This window comes from Achroia grisella, unplaced genomic scaffold (assembly GCF_030625045.1).
Source record: "Achroia grisella isolate CSIRO2021 unplaced genomic scaffold, CSIRO_AGI_Agris_v1 utg402, whole genome shotgun sequence".
Taxonomy (NCBI): Eukaryota; Metazoa; Arthropoda; class Insecta; order Lepidoptera; family Pyralidae; genus Achroia; species Achroia grisella.
In genome coordinates, this window is record NW_026712841.1 from 3,607,816 (window position 1) to 3,625,365 (window position 17,550).

The 17,550-nt window shown below is 32.3% G+C and overlaps 2 protein-coding genes and 1 non-coding gene across 3 annotated transcripts; 1 reads left to right on the forward strand and 2 right to left on the reverse strand.

Annotated features, from left to right (window-relative positions):
• Window positions 1–1,214: 1,214 nt before the first annotated feature.
• LOC131844532 (uncharacterized) lies at window positions 1,215–16,976 on the forward strand. Its single transcript, XM_059193445.1, has 19 exons — window positions 1,215–1,608; window positions 1,931–2,067; window positions 2,910–3,035; window positions 3,565–3,711; window positions 4,309–4,359; window positions 4,808–5,033; window positions 7,996–8,548; window positions 9,076–9,206; window positions 9,306–9,433; window positions 10,145–10,320; window positions 11,034–11,138; window positions 11,557–11,723; window positions 12,243–12,347; window positions 12,820–12,990; window positions 13,533–13,725; window positions 13,833–14,001; window positions 14,192–14,323; window positions 16,003–16,131; window positions 16,833–16,976. The coding sequence occupies exons 1-19, from the start codon at window positions 1,572–1,574 to the stop codon at window positions 16,905–16,907; spliced, it is 2,958 nt and encodes a 985-aa protein (XP_059049428.1). The 5' UTR covers window positions 1,215–1,571; the 3' UTR covers window positions 16,908–16,976.
• Window positions 4,146–4,238, reverse strand: LOC131844630 (small nucleolar RNA snoR27). The gene has a single exon (XR_009357598.1). It is a non-coding gene; the product is annotated as a small nucleolar RNA snoR27 (small nucleolar RNA).
• LOC131844475 (uncharacterized) lies at window positions 4,941–7,151 on the reverse strand. Its single transcript, XM_059193382.1, has 2 exons — window positions 6,900–7,151; window positions 4,941–5,939 (listed from the first exon to the last, which is right to left on the reverse strand). Exons 1-2 carry the CDS (start codon window positions 7,036–7,038, stop codon window positions 5,401–5,403), a joined length of 678 nt encoding a protein of 225 aa, XP_059049365.1. The 5' UTR covers window positions 7,039–7,151; the 3' UTR covers window positions 4,941–5,400.
• Window positions 16,977–17,550: the final 574 nt, after the last annotated feature.

The window sequence follows — 17,550 nt, forward strand, 5'->3', positions numbered from 1 at the left end:
CAATCATCATGATGAACAATGATGATAATGTTGAGAATACTGCCAATGATGAATTTTATGGTGGTCATAAATAAATACCATCGTCACTATCGTCAACAGTCATTATTGATCTCATCATCATCAACGTTACCCTCCCTCATCCATATTGTCAAAAGTTACTACCTACTATTATTAACTGAAATGGTAAATAAGCTGACGATCCATCCAACCACGACGCTATCCGACGTACATACATACACATATATTATTAAACAGCATTACGTCATCATGTCGTGCCCGCTATATCCCGCATACGTTATCATTCCGGAGAACATAGATGTTATGTCCAAATATCCTGTAATTTCGCAGCTTAATTTCAACTGAATAACAACTTACATAAATACCAAAAAAACTAGCAGTAAAGGCGTAGTTTGTAGATATCGAAGGTTCTACAAATAGGTATAACATCAAAATAAGTACCTACATGTCATACCTATACATATAACAGATTGATGGTTTGCAGATATTATTTTCAGTTTTACAAATTGCCAGTTTACCATAATTAACTATATATTGAGAAATAATTATACACTGAAAATTATATGAGGTACCCATATGCACATCAATTGATTATAGCTAAAATCTATCACTATCACATAACAATTTAAATAAAAAAAACCGTATTAAAATCGGGCTATTCGTTAAGGAGCTATTGCTCCTTAACCGATAGCCCGATTTTAGTGCAGACGCGTTACGACATACCTTCGTCGGGAGAAAAAAAGTAGGCATGTAAAAAAGTAACTGTAACATAGTACATAGATACATAGGTACATTAGCCGTGTCTGGAGACTGTCAGCGAACAATATTATACCTACATTGAATTTTCGATTGTACCCAATCAGGAGTTCGATACAGTTATATATCTATTATGTACGTATCTTTGCAAAACAGATGTCATGTAGACCGAATTCTCTGCCATCTATTTTCATGCTTTATTACTAATCACCCACTAGTAATCCGAACTGCTTCAGATATAGCGACATCTAGCGCCTACGGCGGCGAAATAAAATAGCCCGAAGAATAGCCCGAGTTAGGAAGGAACCATTTTCTTGTATGGGATGGGGTATCTGTATGTAATATTATATTATCTGTGATTATGATACATTTATTGAAGCAAGAATATAAAAAAAAAAAAAATTCTTAAATGTATCCACAATGACAAGAAAATGCACATTATAAGAGCGTTTCTTTTTTTTTTTGTTTGATATAATTGTTATAGTAATTGTCAACCTTCTCATATACAAACGCAACGCCTAATTATCTACATCTTTCTATATATCGATTTGGTAGTTACTAGGAGGTTAAATAGGTTTAGAAAACTTTCCTGCCAATTTCATTGGTCTTTGAGCCAATTGTCTATTACTACAGTATAGACAATTGGCAGATAGAAAAGCAGTCTTCATTGTCAAAGTTGTCAGTAGGTAGTGTGAATATTTAACTGAAAACCAATATTCTCTCACTGTTGAGAAAGTGCAGAGATTATAGCTATAAAGTGAACAATTTATTGTACTTAAGTATTACTCTTCTTTTAAATGATTAGAAACTTACTAAATTTGCTATCTCTTTCCAGTAAGTAGCTGTACATCATCAAAGTTTACGGCCAAAAAAATTTTTTTCGGAATATTTTTATCTTTATACATTTTACTGTTTTTCCTTCCAAATTATTGTTGTAGTTATAAGAATTTGGTATATAAAGGCAATCCGATACATACTACAATCTATATGTAGATGTGTCTGCGCATGTCTGTATATCATAACTACAGATTACTGATTTTTTTCTGAGTTTGCTGGCTCTTAGAAATTTGGTGCTTTCTCGTTTTTTAATCGGTACCTTATGCTATTGCATCTACTAACCTAAGTTAGTTAAATAATAGATTTTTCGTGGTTTTAGAGTCGACGTTTGTAATTTTTGTCTTGTCAATGAATGAGATTATTGGTATAATAGATGAAAAGGACTATAGAAGTTCTATTGCAAACGGAAATTCTCACATAGAAGTGAGGGCTGTGTTTATCAACTGCCGACTTGATGTATGTGACAAACAAATATTTCTGAACATTTTTTATCTTATTATATGTTGTGCTTGCTTTTCGACCGATTTTAACAGAAGTAGATTCTCAATTATTACGTTTATTAATTACGTCGCGTTTTCCGTCATTATTTTGTGATCGGAATGTTATATCTACTTATTTACTATATTTTCGTTACATTTTTACTAATGTTGTCCAAATTAAAGCTATTTTGTGTAAACTGTACTTATCTAATTATTTTACATACCTACCCATAATAAGGTAGTTGTAAATTATAGTTTTTTTATACATAAAAAACTATAATTTACAACTACTACTTACAAGTAGTATGCTGCTGCAGGCTATTTTTGGTATGTCTTGAAAATTACCAAAAAAATCAAGAAAATCCAACCAGTCCGAGGTATATTTTGTTAAAAGTTTGCATGTGTATCTCAGTCTTACCTATTTCAGCGGACAAGCATCTTGCTTTGATGTATCGCAGATGTAGGGCAAGATAAGGTAGTTAGAATACAGTATAAGAGGCATGATATCTTGGTTCTCCGGTATGGTAATGCATCAGTGGGTATCACGGGCGTCATATCATAACATAATTTCAACAGTGCTGTTCATGTAGGTTCATATAGCTCTTACCATCGAGTGGGTCGTCAGTTTCATTTATGTATAAAAAAATAGTTATAACGCTATTCTAATTTAACGAGGCAGTAACTATCGCCGCTGTTAGCTCAGGCTCTATAGGCCTAAGGATATATTTTATTTTTATTCAATTTCATGTAACTAATTGAACTTTCATATCTGTGGATATAGTACAGGTACTTACTAATGATATAAAACTCAATTTGTAGGAGAGTCAAGGTGACACTGGCGATGGAGTCAAGCGATTTCAACTAGAGCAATTGTTCAAATACAATGTCTTGAGTGATTGTGAGAAGAAATTAGCACTTACTGTCAAATTATCTAGTGATCCTTCTGTAACTATCAATGTCATGTTTGTTTTGAGTAGCCGTTATAACATTTCAGCTACGGCTGACTTCGAACTACTCTTCCAAACAATAGTCGTCAGTCGATACTATTCCCCAAACAAAAAATTTGTTATTATATGTAATTATTAAAATATTTATAACAGATTCGTGAATATACTTTACTAATATTTTTTTATATTTAATCTCATACGGAGTCGAATAATAGAATAGAAATATATATAGAATTATTAACCAGATTGTTCTTTTAAGTTTGCGTGGTTTAGTATGTAGAGACCTACACCACTTCAGCGCGAGGGTTGTTCTTTATTGCAGAGATCTCTATTTTATTTTTCTTAATTATAATAAGTATACCCCATTCTATGCGGTGCTTTCGAGAAAAGTATTTTTCTCATTTAACTATTACAAATAAAAAATTGAATGCTTAATTTAATGTTAGTTTACACACAGATAAGACATAGTTTAGATATAAAGAGAAAAAACAATTTAATATTTTATCTAATAAAAAATACGTTTTTAGCAAAATTTCGGCATTGATGACGAGTACATTCCTATTGAACACGTTTTCGATGGATCCAATAAGAAACGAGTACGACTCCTCAATCCATACGTGTTGCGGCTGCGTCGTGAAAAACCACTCCAAGCATACAAAATAAGACGACTTGATGTATGTTTATCATTTTGTCATATTTCTTATCAATTCTGTTGCGTTGTATTATTCACTGTACTTATTTCTTTCCACCAATAATTGGAATTAAGCGGTATAAAGAAAATTGAAACCAATTTTAGACCTGTACCTACACCTTCATATGATAACACACTTCGGCTAGTAAGCCTATTTTTAACATTTGGAAAAATACTTTATCTGATAAAAAAATATTAGAATAAGGTATTTACCTCTCTCCAGTCTACTGATAGCGGAATTAAGCAATGGAATTTTTAGATGAAATTGATAAAAGAACATCTAATTCTATAGAATATATATAAATCTAAAAGTTTAAAAATAAGTAATTTGTTTTTATTCCTTAACTACAATTGAAATTTCAAAATCAAAATATCTTTATTCATGTGATGTAGGATTGTTACAGACTCTTATGATATATTAAATCTACCGACATTTAATATATAACTATATCTTCTGGCCTGATATGCAGTTTAGTATCGCAGTTAAACAAATCACATCATTGATTTAATTGGATAACGGCTTTACACATGAATAAATGCTTGATCATTTTCAATTACTAGAAATTTCTTTTACTTTCAGACTGTTAGTGGTATTATAATTAATTCTGATAAAGAAAACGCAAAAAATAAAGTAAGTCATATTATTAAATTTGTACATATTTAGAACCTCCATAAGGTTAAGTAGATGTAAAATTTCAGATCTGGGCCGTAGTTACCTATAATTATATCAATGACTAGTAGTCACGCTAGCATTCCTCTGGCGTCTGTATGATATTATCTATGTAAATGATCTACTGATACGGATACTTGAATTATGTTTATAGGGTTAACGGCTTTCATCATCCATACAAACATTTATTTTCGGTTATATATTTTTTTTTCATAATAAATAACGGAGTCTTATCAAACCACACAAAGTCATCTAGTTCCGTTGTACCAGACAACTGATACAATTCTATAGTTTGTAAAGGAATATACTTAATAGAAAATACTATTATACTAGATCAATACAAACAGACACTAAACAACAAACCTCTTTGTAATGCACTAGAACGAACTCGTGACAATCCGGAAGTAAGTCAGCGTACCATACCTCTACATCACTCAGTTTATCAAGACAAAATACATTACAGATTCGCCACCGTGTACGACGTAATAATAATTCCTTAATAACTGATAAACAATCTGAAAGTATGGGATTAGATTGCCAATTACGCATTCGTTCAAATTCTGTTGAGCTTGAAGATTGGCAATTTTATTCTACTGCATCTGCAATAGATATTCTACAAAAAATACATAAGGATGGTAAATGTCCATTTTTTTATAAAAATAAGCAGGTATTTTTTTATAATAAGATGTAGGTATATAGGTATCTTCCTTATACACTATTCTATTTATCTATAGTAGACATTTCTAAACAAAACATTGTGATTTGTTGTAACACCATATGAGTGAGATATGTATTAAGTATAATATATGTTTATATACAGAACAAAAAATATATAATCCCTTCACTGCTTAAGGCCGTAATTATTTTAAAATTTCATACAAATGATGTTTATAAATTACAATGGTGATTGTACTATTTCAAATAATGTACAAGAAAACTACTGAAATTATAAAGATTTTGTTGTATACTTATTATAATTACAATATTTATACTGATTCGGAATTAATCATAACTATCCTCTGAAAAAACTTCTGATTTGATTTTATTTATCGTAAAATAATTATTTTCGGCTTTAGTATCAATTTGATCACTAGACAGATGTTCTTCTGCTTCTATTATTACAGCGAATATCTTCTTTTTCACTTGCGTTTGCATCCATAGTGGCATTACTCGTGTACTTTTTAGCATGCAATTAAAAAATGAGCCCAATGCGTCTGTATTATTGTGCTGACTTGATTTGTCTGTGTAACAATCAATGTAACGTCTTTTATTTTTTGGACTATCTCTGGTTTCTAATTCGGCGTTTTCTGTCGTGGACACATCTTGTTCAACGTACTTGGAGGGCGTTCCATCGGGAGGATCCATTTCAATGTTCTCTGTAATTCGATATTTCATATGAGGTTCTAAGAATTGCATGGCTTTAGCGTACTTCCAAGTTGTTATTTGAGCTGGTAATAATTTGTTTTGTCCTAATTTAGCTCGTTTTAGAGCCTCTCGATGGTTATCACGAAGTTTTTTCCATTCATTTCTTGCTGCCTTTACTGAAAGGGATGCATTTAATGTCAGATTAATAATTTAACATTATTAAATATTTTTATTTAGTGTTAATGATAAGATGATTAACAAAACGACCTACTCATGTCTTAGTTTTTTAAATTAGGTAAAAAGAGGACTTAATTTTATTAGCATTATTTACCAGCCAACCTTTGGAGGTGCAGATACGAGTAAGAAAGAGATTCGAATTTGACTTAAATTTTTTCAATTTAGATGTTTAATTCTTTAGTTGGTTGGTACAAGTATATATACCTACATGATATAAACACATAGGTATGTGTATCCAATATTACGTATCAACAAGCGATAAATCGGCAAAATCAAATATTGAAGAATAAGCAGATACCGACTACCGTACCTGCTTATTCACATTAGTTATTCAATAAAAACATGAAATTAAAGAAAAGAAAAAAAGTGGAACCAATATTGATGATTCTTTCTGTAGTAGTTAATACTTCTTGTGTTCGTACTGTACTAATTATATTTTCAATTCAATACATTTCAAATCTAATCAAAAATCATTTATTCATGTGTGTAATATTTTTTCCTATCATCCAGTTCAGTATACAGATTCAATTGAGAAGAACTGGCAAGAAAGTCCCCTGGTTGTTTTTTAATTGCCAATATATTTACCTAATTAGGTATTTTAGTGTATTATACTTATGTATTTAATAGTAATATATTTATTTCAAATTACACACAAAATGCATGTACTTATATAAACTGTTCTTACTCACTGACATTAATATTATGAGTAGTGTTCATGTCTATACGACGGTTAGCATTTTCTATCAGATAGAGGCGTCACTTGCCATTCCAAATTGTAGTTATATCTAAAATAATAAAAATCAAGCCCATACAAGAGTGATAGACAATACTCTTTTACCTGCAGAGTGTAGAACTCTTATTCTACCTGTTTAGATAAGTATAAATGAAAAAATACATACTATTCGGTATAGAATTGTTCTTGCTGATATTTACGACATTCTGCCATGCGTTGTCTCGGACTTGCATCTCCCGGTAATCAGGATGCAGTGGGTTCCATAGGCAGGGTTGGGATCGCACACCTTTTATAAATGCTTCCATGCGTGCTGTTGTAACTTGTAACCGGACTGGAATCGCCACAGCACTGGTCGGCGGTTGCCGGCCTCGGACTCCGGCGATAGCTCGCGTTCTCTCCCCGCGCGACTTGGTCCTTCCATTACAATGAAACCGGTTTATACAACTGTTACGGAACGTACACATACCGCTTTACTATGTCGTACTTGTTGGTATGACTCTTGGATCGAATTTTATAAATTTTTAAAAGAGTTGCCACTTTTTCATATGTATGTATAGTTATTACTTAACCGAAAACAGATTGTTCAATGTTTTTGAACAAGTTATACCTACTGCATCTATATTATCTGTTTTTATATATAGTTTTATAGATATGTATAATATTAATAATACTAATCTTGTATAATTCACACAACACCATCTACAATAGGCCCAAGCTAAGCAGAACTTTTGTGTACTAGACTACTGATAAAAATACTTTCATATCTACATTTTTTCTAAATACGTACATATTTAATATACATAGAAAACACCGAAACCAATAGTAACAATGATACTCATGAATAGAAAGGTACAAATGTTTGTACTGAGCGAGCATCGAACTCGTAACCATCGGAAGTAAGGCGGTGTGCTAAACTTGCAAACCACAGAGAACGTCTATCTATATAAATATATAATATTTAGTTATAATCGTATCGTATTAATATATCTAAACTGTCCACTCCTACTGGAACTAGGAACCTATTCAAGTACACCCAAAATTTCATCCAAAAGCGGTCAGTATATATTACATATATACTATATAGATGTAATATATAGTCAGATTCTAAGAAAAAGTATATTATAAATCACGTACATTTTTATCTAATTCTATGCTTGCTTAAAAGAATTGTTTGCCCATAATTATGACGACTGTTTAGTTCTTACATATTATATACTAAATTTTGACATATGCATATTTATTGTTCAATTTAAATTTTTTAGTAAATGCTCATGAAGTGGGTGATAAAAGTGCCACTTTGAAACGAGATAAACGTCAAGAACATAATATTTTAGTTGAACACAGTGAAGATGATAGTTCATGGGGCTCAGATATTGATTCATATAAAAGTATAATATCTGAAAAAGATTATAAATTTAACAATAGTTCTGTACCGTATACTAACAGGTATTTTGAAAATAAGAGGAACGCAGTTGGTGAAAATTATCTTTCTGAATTATACAGTAGTGATCTACCAATGTCGCAGGAATATGTAACAAATAAAATATATTTAGATAGTAATCTTAAAATGACAAGACCAGCATCAAATAATTTGAAATTTCATGAAATTGAAGGTAGTACGCAATCAGATAGGGTTACAATAATAGAAAAATGTGCAAATTATAATAATTTGAAAGCTAACGAAAAAGAGTTTGCATTATTCGAAATTGATAATCCAGACTTATGGAATACAATTCACGTACAACTACTTGAGAAACGGAGTACACCTGAAGGTAAAACTGTTTGGAATGATATAACAAAGGGAGAACCCGTGAGGTAAATACACTATTCATAACATTTCGTCAAACTCGCACAGATATTTTATTTTTTTAATTATGTGATAGGCAGAGAGAACTTGTACTATGAATCGAACACGGGACAATCGTAGGTAACGTGATGTGTTAAACCGCTATACCACCAACACCGTTAGATGAATGAAATGATTGATGACACATTAATCAATTAATGAGATGGAAGATGTACCTACTATCTGATGGCGGTATCGAAAGCAGATAATGAGATAGTTCATCATAATAGTACACCTTTCTATTACCATAAAATAAATATTGTAGTAATATTTATTCTATGGCATTTCAGATTACATAATAATATATGAACATTGTAACATATAAAGTTAAATGCGTTGTACCTACTTATTACAATAATAAAATACCTACTTCAAAGAAGATTTAGGTATTTGATTATCCAGGAGTTCCTCTTCTCTTGCATGTTGCAAATTTGCAGTAGACAGTGGATATCTTAAGTCTTATCCTTTTTTTTAAAGTTATAGAATTAACTTGCAGTATCGGTTCGCTATCATCTCAGTGGACAAATAAGCATATGCACGTACAGTATCGCCTGGCCAAGTGGATACCAAGAGAAGACTTTAGCTTGCCTTCTACTTCGTCTTTACGCCTTTTTGTACCATTATCTGGTAAGTTTATATGTACATCAAGTTTAATTGATAATGTGATATAGTTTGATTACTTTTACTTTACGTATATTGTTTATAAACTATATTTCTGTTTTATAGATAATGATAGAGAATATATAATTATACCTATGGAAGATGTTTTGAGTAGTGATGAGGATGAACATTTTTCAATCAACCCTTATGAAAATATGTCTGATTTTGCAATATCTAATACCCAAAATAAAAAGGTGTGTTATTTACATTTGATAGTCTTTTAAAAAGAGCAATCTGTTCAACACCTCTGAACCTATTGACCACACTCCTTCTGCAATATAAACCGGTAGTTAATTTATAAAACCGGTAACTAGATTGCACAATCTGTGGAGTTTGCCATCAACTACTTAGTAGTTACTCCTTTCTTGGTATAATTGAGCACAGTGGGCACATCCTATAAAATAAATCGAAAGTTAAATCGATTCATTAAAAGCTACCCCGAAGATATCCTCACTTATACTTATATCTACGTCGAAGTTATCTTAATAATTATTTACATATTTAATATAATTATATATTAGGTATTCAGAATCGAAGTTTCTAGCAACTAAGTTGTAGCTTGTAAGTATTTAAGTTGTAAGTAAGGACTGTCTTAATAATCTGTATTAAAATTTGTCGCCAAAATCGTACGTAATAAGTTCCTAAATTTGGGATCACATACTGAGGTACACGATAGGCATCTCAGTATACTATTTGTTATATGGCAATTCCTACTTATATTAGGGGAGACAAAATCGTCGCGGATAGAAAATTAATCTAAAACTTCAATGGGACATTGTAGTTAATGATTAATTTACTAAATGGTGGCATAAAAATAATTAAAAATCGGTTTTAAAGTATGTACATCACTTGGGCTAGCAAGACTATTTTAATAACATTTTATATTTTATTGTACTTATCTATAGCGAAAGCGGAGAGTATTAGTACATGTATCGAGACAGTTATTGAATGTTACAAAAGACAGTGTGAACATTTTAGACAAAACATCTGAACTTTATCTTACTCTACCATATCGAAAACCACATCAAGCACAAATAGATTTAGAAGCAAAAGCTGACGAAAATCAATTAATTCTCGTGGGGTAAGTAACTATTTCTACATAGAATTAATTTTGTTATAAAATAAGAAGCTGATTTTAAAACAAAGTTGCAATATTTGTCTAAATTATTTTTATTAGTTAACATTATGGAGAAAGCTTGCAAACAGGATCATAAATTAATTTGCAATTTTGATTTGCTGGAAGTGGTTTTAGAGGGAGTTATTATTAAACTAGGGACCTAATTTTTGCCACACGTGTTTTTACAGATGGATAACCTAAAGGGTATCCATCTGCAAACAAAACACAAATATGTAAGCGCAGAATATTATGATTCACCACTGATATTATTCTGCTTCACCACTGCAGCAAGTTTAGCAGAGATTTTATACAAAGTCATCTGTGTGGGTATCTACCTATTTCATGCAATTCTATCGCTATAGAATCTACTGGTTGTTATCTAAAATGTAACAAACAGTGTATTCTATTTCATTTTCAATGTATTCTAACCAGTATATGTAATATGATGCTAAGACAGTATGATGAATAGGACGTCGCGTATCACATACTTATATTTTATTAAAGAAATACAATAAGTGTTCGCTAAACTAATTGAGAATATTTTCCTTTTTGCTGCAAGAAAAAGTAAGAGTATAAATTAGTAATTTACACAAGAATAGATTAGAATTTATATGAAGAAATCAAGAATATAATAGAATTAAAACGTATTTTATTTATAATGGTTTAATTGCATTCAGTTGTTCTGGTCGCATTACAACTGTGGTAGCTGATAGCAGCAGACTCACACGAACTATACTAACGATTCAAGCGACTAATACAGGTTTAGCAGCAGCACGTTTCAGGTATGTATAGTTAGATGATTCATCATCTAAACGACCGATGTACCCGAACCTACAATTATATGTACTACTAGCTGTTCCCGCGACTTCGTCCGAATCGCGTGGAATTTAACTATATTTTTCTAAAATAAAAATAGCCTAAGTTACTCCTTATTACATCAGCTACCTGCTAAATAGAGTCCCGTCAAAATCGGTCCAGCCATTTCAGAGATTAGCCGGAATAAAAAGATAGACTCAAAAATTAAAAAAAAAAATTTTGGTGTATGTGTATCTATATACATATGCGTGTAGGAAAAAACGGTTATTTCAATATTATAAACAGACACTCAAATTTTATTTATATGTATATATAAAAATAAAATATGTAAATGTTTGGCAGTTACTTGTCAAGTTAAAACCTTAAGTATTTGTGTTAATTCAGAGTCAAGACACGGAACTGCGATCCAGATTTGGAGAACTTATTAAAAGACGTTGATAGAGATAGAGATGGCTATAATGAATATTATGTGGTGCTTGCTCCGATGTACACCAAACAGTTTCGTCTTGAACTACCCATTGATATTCCTGTGGATGTCACTCATTGCTCAGGTTTCTTACTTTTTATTTTATTAAAAATTAAACTTACAATATACGATATACCATGCCTGAACGCAACTTAATAAAATTCTATGATAAAAAAACAAATTAATATGCATGCTAGTAAGTTATAATTATACGCACATAGACCCCACCTAATGACATGATTATGTCTCAGAATTTGCAGTATTTGTATATGTACCGTGAACAACTAAATAAAAAATCTATAACAATATAGGCAATTATGGATCATAGGCAAAATTGGCGGTGGTAGAATAATGAAAGGTGAGTTTTAAAAGCCTGTATCAGCGATGTAAATATATTTCATAATTTTGTAGCGACGTGCATAAAGCTGCATCTGCAAAGTAACAACATTATCTTAAGAAAATATTAGATACTATAACTACACCTAGGTACCTATACCATGTGCGCTGTAGCATGGTGCAGGTGACAGTTTCATTAATGTTTCGTTTCGTACTTAAATTTGTAAATTATTCTGTACCACATTCGTTATATATTAAATAATTACAGTGGCCTTAATGAACGATGATGAGGAAACAGTAGCTATAAGAGATGTCACTATAAAGAAAGGTGACCGTTGTTTTTGCGTTTGGTACTGTGATTGCGTTTGTATGAGTGAGTATATTACTTATTATTTTAAACATAATTTACACTATCTATATATAGATACTGTATTATTATGCACATTATATAGGTATATGAATATACGATATTGTAACAAAAACCAAACAACAGCATAACGTTTCAGAATTAACATATTATGCTTATGAAAATATTATTCAACATAGTGACTAAATAATAAATTATTATAATGTATATACCTACATATATACTGACTTTTTTTACGGAAATGGCAATTTTAATTCTGCCCACGTGAATTGAAAACAATACCTTCCATTTGTGTGATGTTAGTAGGTAATATAATAAGTCGATGGCGATGTTTTGTGGCAATAAGAAATTAATATCGACTTTCGTCCAGCATTATCCCATCTTAATTAGGTTTGACTATATTAATCATCAATTTCAATAGTCTTCTTGTCTGATGAATATCGAACACAATAAAAATTGTTATCATTAAATTTATTAGGCGAAGATCCCAGATTGCTGTGTAGAGAGATGTCGGACTCTAAACGTGTAGCAGCGGGAATTTTAGCCAGCATTAAATCTCGTCAAGTCCGCTCTGTCTGCTATCCCGATGTCGTTTACTTGAACCTATGTGTTATTACAGTCGGTGTACTTATAGCACTATGGTTTCTTGGTTTGTAAATATACTTATTTTTTTTGTAATTGGAAACAAGCTAAGCTATCTAGCGGCCCATTTGATTGTAATTGGTCGTCGGCATCGTCTCTTGCACGTCTCGCACGTCACCCACTCATGCGTTGCCTGTAGGAGTACTTAAATACACAACTTTTTATAAGTAAACTATTTGGCGGCTCATCTAGATGCTATGCTGATGCTACTACTGGCAATCAATCTCATTAAATTAATATATTATAATTAACGTACTATCTCTAACATTAAAAAAGTCCCTGTGATGGCTTACTCAATACTCCTCAATCAAATACTCTTCAATGCTATTACTTCTATAGTCTTCCTGTCTGTGCCGTGGTTCAGCGTAAAATCTTCGTGCCTATTATTTCAATTATAAACATCTCATTCCATCATTTTGCTAGATAAGAAACAAAATACTCACATCAATGATTTTTTTTAGTGTTTCGTGTGACAACGCATGTAAGCATATTAGCATAAATGATTTTCTTTACTTCGAATCGTAAAATATTATTAAATAACTTTTGTAGGTTTTCTGAAGGCATCTGTAGGCCTGGTGTTTCGATCAGTGGGCGCCTGGGGCTTGGATCGCCTGCTATTAATGCCACGGAAGCTCGAACATTATTACGAAAACTCCTTGCGTGACCGACCCGTTGTTTATGATGAGCAGGGCTGGCCTGTCCATCCAGATACGAAGTTACGTACTGTAAGACTTATAAACAAGTGAGTTGGACGTCCTATATAATTTATCCGGTAATCAACCAAAAATAGTCGAATCTAATGAACATACTGTACGTACCTAACTGTTATAATTATGATGATTTTGACAGATGGGTAGAGTTCATATTGAACATGATAATATTCATCGTGGCTCCCTGTCTGATAGTCTGGGATACCCTGAAGCATATAGCGTCTCAGTGGCACAAATTACAGAAAAATACTGGATCTAAGTCACAGAATATGAACACCAAAAAATGTTTTAGTACACAAGATTTACAGGTATTTTATAAGTTATAAGTGTACAGTAATTTAAATGGTCACCTGTTTATTAGCCTGAAGGCAGGCAATGTTATGTTCTCCATAAGCTAGGAATTGCACTTAATAAATTTATTACTTGAACTATACTTGTACTCAGTATTAAAATGAAATTTAGTTTCATTACTTAAGTGCAATTCCTTGCTACTTATAGGGTTTAGAGCGGAGATGGCGATATCGACGTGGAGGTCTACGACGATGGATGACACCACAAGCTGAAGACCTCTCAACTGATATATGGTGTAAAGGATTAACTTCACAAAGAACGGTCAACGGTATCGAGTTTGTAAGATCTTTTATTCCAAATGTTAACATAATCGAATGAAGTAGGTAGCCATATCTAAACCACCGGCATGGCTATGATCTTCATAGGTAGTCTTAATGCTTCCACAAATATATTATATAGCCAAGTTGTACTGGAGAATTGGTTCTATTTCAATAATATGTACTTATTTACTACTGATGACAATTTCGGTGGTCTAGCGGTCTTGTACACCGCTTTACGACCGATGGTCGCGGGTTCGATTCCTCGCACGGCACAAACATTTGTATTCATGAGTATGATTGTTTGTGTCGGTCTGGGTGTTTGCGATGCATAATATATATGTAATTAAAAAAAAATTCTATGTAGGGGAGGGTGGGGCAAGACGGGATAGTTAAGGTTTGACACTGAATAAAACTCACATTTAAATAGGGACAACCATATTTTCTTTAGTTTTACAAACTTTGGTAATCGGTTTATTGTTTAAATAACAATAGACTCAAATTAGCTTATTATTTATCTCACAATCAATAGTTAAAGCGAAAAGGTCACTTTGCCCCATCTTACCCCATACCTGGGGTAAGACGGGGTACCCTATAGGGCACGACGGTGTACGTAAAATAACAATAACTGCTACGGTAAATACAGTTAGAAACTAAAAACAAATGGTTTTAAAATATAACAAAACAGTCTCAAGTTTAATACGATTATAAATAATAGACTAAACTACTACGGGGATGAACTGCATGGATAGCTCTGTTGTGATCCAGCCTGCCTCACTGCAAACACCCCACGTACCTTGGGGAGAATTTATCATCAGTTCTGGTTTCATCGTTTTATGAGGAAATAGAATCATTGGTAGCATGTAGTACCCAAATGCACTGAAATTAAACACTACAGTGATAGATAGTAGCTCCTCTTTTAGCTGAAGATAAAGATCCAACTTGCTTACTCCCTGTTCTGGCGATAATTTTATATTTACTTTTAGGAACGATGGATACCCCAGTCCTAACTGTCTCACCCTACTGGTTTTCCGCACGTTGGTCCGTACCATTCTTCAAAAATACAAAATTAGACTCGGACGGGGCAAGATGGGGTATCCCATATACCATCGTGCCCCTTCGGGTATTCATTTTATAAAAAAATAATAAAAAATAGGAATAATAAATTTAAGCGGTTGAAATATTCTCACTTTACATTATGGTTTTTTACTCTTCCAAAAAAATGGCAATAACAGCAACCACTGATCAATTTAATATATTTTTCATGTAGTTAATAACAATTGAAAATAATAAGTAAACTGGTCAAAACTAGTTTTTTCGCTCAAACATCTAAACGCGACGTCTCACTGCGGTGGTTCTTAGGCGACCGAGGGGGTCAAGTAATAGCTTATTACTGGTATTATTGTTTTGACTGAGGTTCATTTGGTTTTCTCTGTAAGGGGGGTACCCCGTCTTACCTCGCTACCACGTCTTGCCCCACCCTCCCCTATATGTATCAGTTATCTAGTACCCATAATACAAGCTTTAGCTAGCTTAACTTGGGTCTAAATAGCGCTGTGTGAATTGTCCTGAGATTATTATTATTATTACTATTTTTTTGTTTTACGTATGTCCGCATTATAATATGGTGTTACCGCATTTTAAAAATCAAATCTCCAGGTAAAATTATTAATATATTTTATTTCTACTTATCTACAATAGATGCGGCCGTTACTTCGCCAAGAGAACCAAACTAGACCAGATGACACGCACTCTTCTTGTGTGGACTCTGAGCAAGATGACACTGAATATGTACTCATGCAAATGCAAAAGAGTCGAGAATCTCTCGCAGTCAGTTTATATTTCTTTGCGTAACGTTATAAACGAGAATGGTATCAATTTGCCTCTACAAATAATGTACCTACTTAGAGTTGCAAGTGTAGCATTCCAACTAATAAATCATTTCCACCTCGATCGCTTCAAATAAAATGAGGTAAACTTAGTAAAAAGTCGTCTGCGTGGATGCCTTTATCTCACCTACCTGCAGCGACAGTTTGCGTTTAATCTATATTTCGCACTTCGGTTGTAGGGTAAGATCAGAAAGTGAAATTACAGAAGAGGCCTCGTAATAATATCAAGGGCGTCACGTGCTAACTTGATGCTGTAGTGCACGATGTGTATTCACACATGAATATGTATGCCAACCTACTATTAAGAGGGTCGTTAGCTAGTTTGCCAATTCATTATCATCTGCTTCTTCCTTATCCCATTTATTTGGGGTCGGCATATGCCTACTTTGCACATTCAATTAAATAAAAAAAGCAACTTGAATAAAATTTTGACCAACATACTAACTACTACTACTACATAATATATTCCATAGTCAACCAAAGATATAAATTTCAGTGCAAATTCCTATACCGCACTAAAAGTTTTATGATACAGCGACAAAAAGAATATACAATATTGTATTTAATTATTCGTTATTTGATATTTACTTCCTTATTATTATTATTAAGCACAATTCTTTTTCACCAACCATTAATTTACAGAGAATTCAATCGAACTCAAATGTTAAATCTATGTCGACTCGAAAACAAAACGAAGTCCATTGTAGTAACAACTGATGAAACCGACTGTTACCTTATTTTATAGTTTGTTACTGTCTAATTTGTTTAATTATTATTGTTTATTTGTAGTGTTTAAATTTTTTTATTAAAAGCACTTTATCTATATTGTCGTATTTAATTTTATAATAACGGAAATAAATATCTACTTATACATCGATAAATCACCTAAGAGCTACTTTTTGATATTTTGTGTGTTCGTTGCATCAATAATTCCAACCTAAGGTAGGTTGGAATAATATGCAAAGAAATTATTATTCTAATAGGTTTTACAGTTTATACATTATTCGAAATTTTTTTCACATCGATAGCATAGAGTTATAAGCATTATGGTACCACTATTTCTGTATCAGTATCTCTGTGGTAGGTTTTGTGATCTGTAACCAGGGTTACCAGATCTAGTAGAAATTAGCGATTGTAGCCGGATTAAGCCTGTTTTAATGAACAATCACAAAAGAAAATAAGTAAACTAAATTCATCTTGTATTCTGCTTGTGAGGGAAGTTACCTCTGAACTTCTCACTTTAACAGAGTAACTATAGTGGTGTCCAAGTAAACAACGTAGAATAAGATAAACAAAATATATTTCTAATCAAGATAAATTAATATAAAAACACATTTAATACAATATACAATAATATAGA

Bases quoted from the DNA above. Each gene is read 5' to 3' on its own strand.
- LOC131844532 (XM_059193445.1), top strand. From the start codon at position 1,572: ATGATTAGAAACTTACTAAATTTGCTATCTCTTTCCA. The intron at 4,360-4,807 runs GTAAGTCATATT...TCCGGAAGTAAG, and splicing joins AAGAAAACGCAAAAAATAAA to TCAGCGTACCATACCTCTAC. The intron at 10,321-11,033 runs GTAAGTAACTAT...AATTGCATTCAG, and splicing joins AATCAATTAATTCTCGTGGG to TTGTTCTGGTCGCATTACAA.
- LOC131844475 (XM_059193382.1), bottom strand. From the start codon at position 7,038: ATGGAAGCATTTATAAAAGGTGTGCGATCCCAACCCTGCCTATGGAAC. The intron at 5,940-6,899 runs GTATGTATTTTT...CATCCCTTTCAG, and splicing joins GAACAATTCTATACCGAATA to TAAAGGCAGCAAGAAATGAA.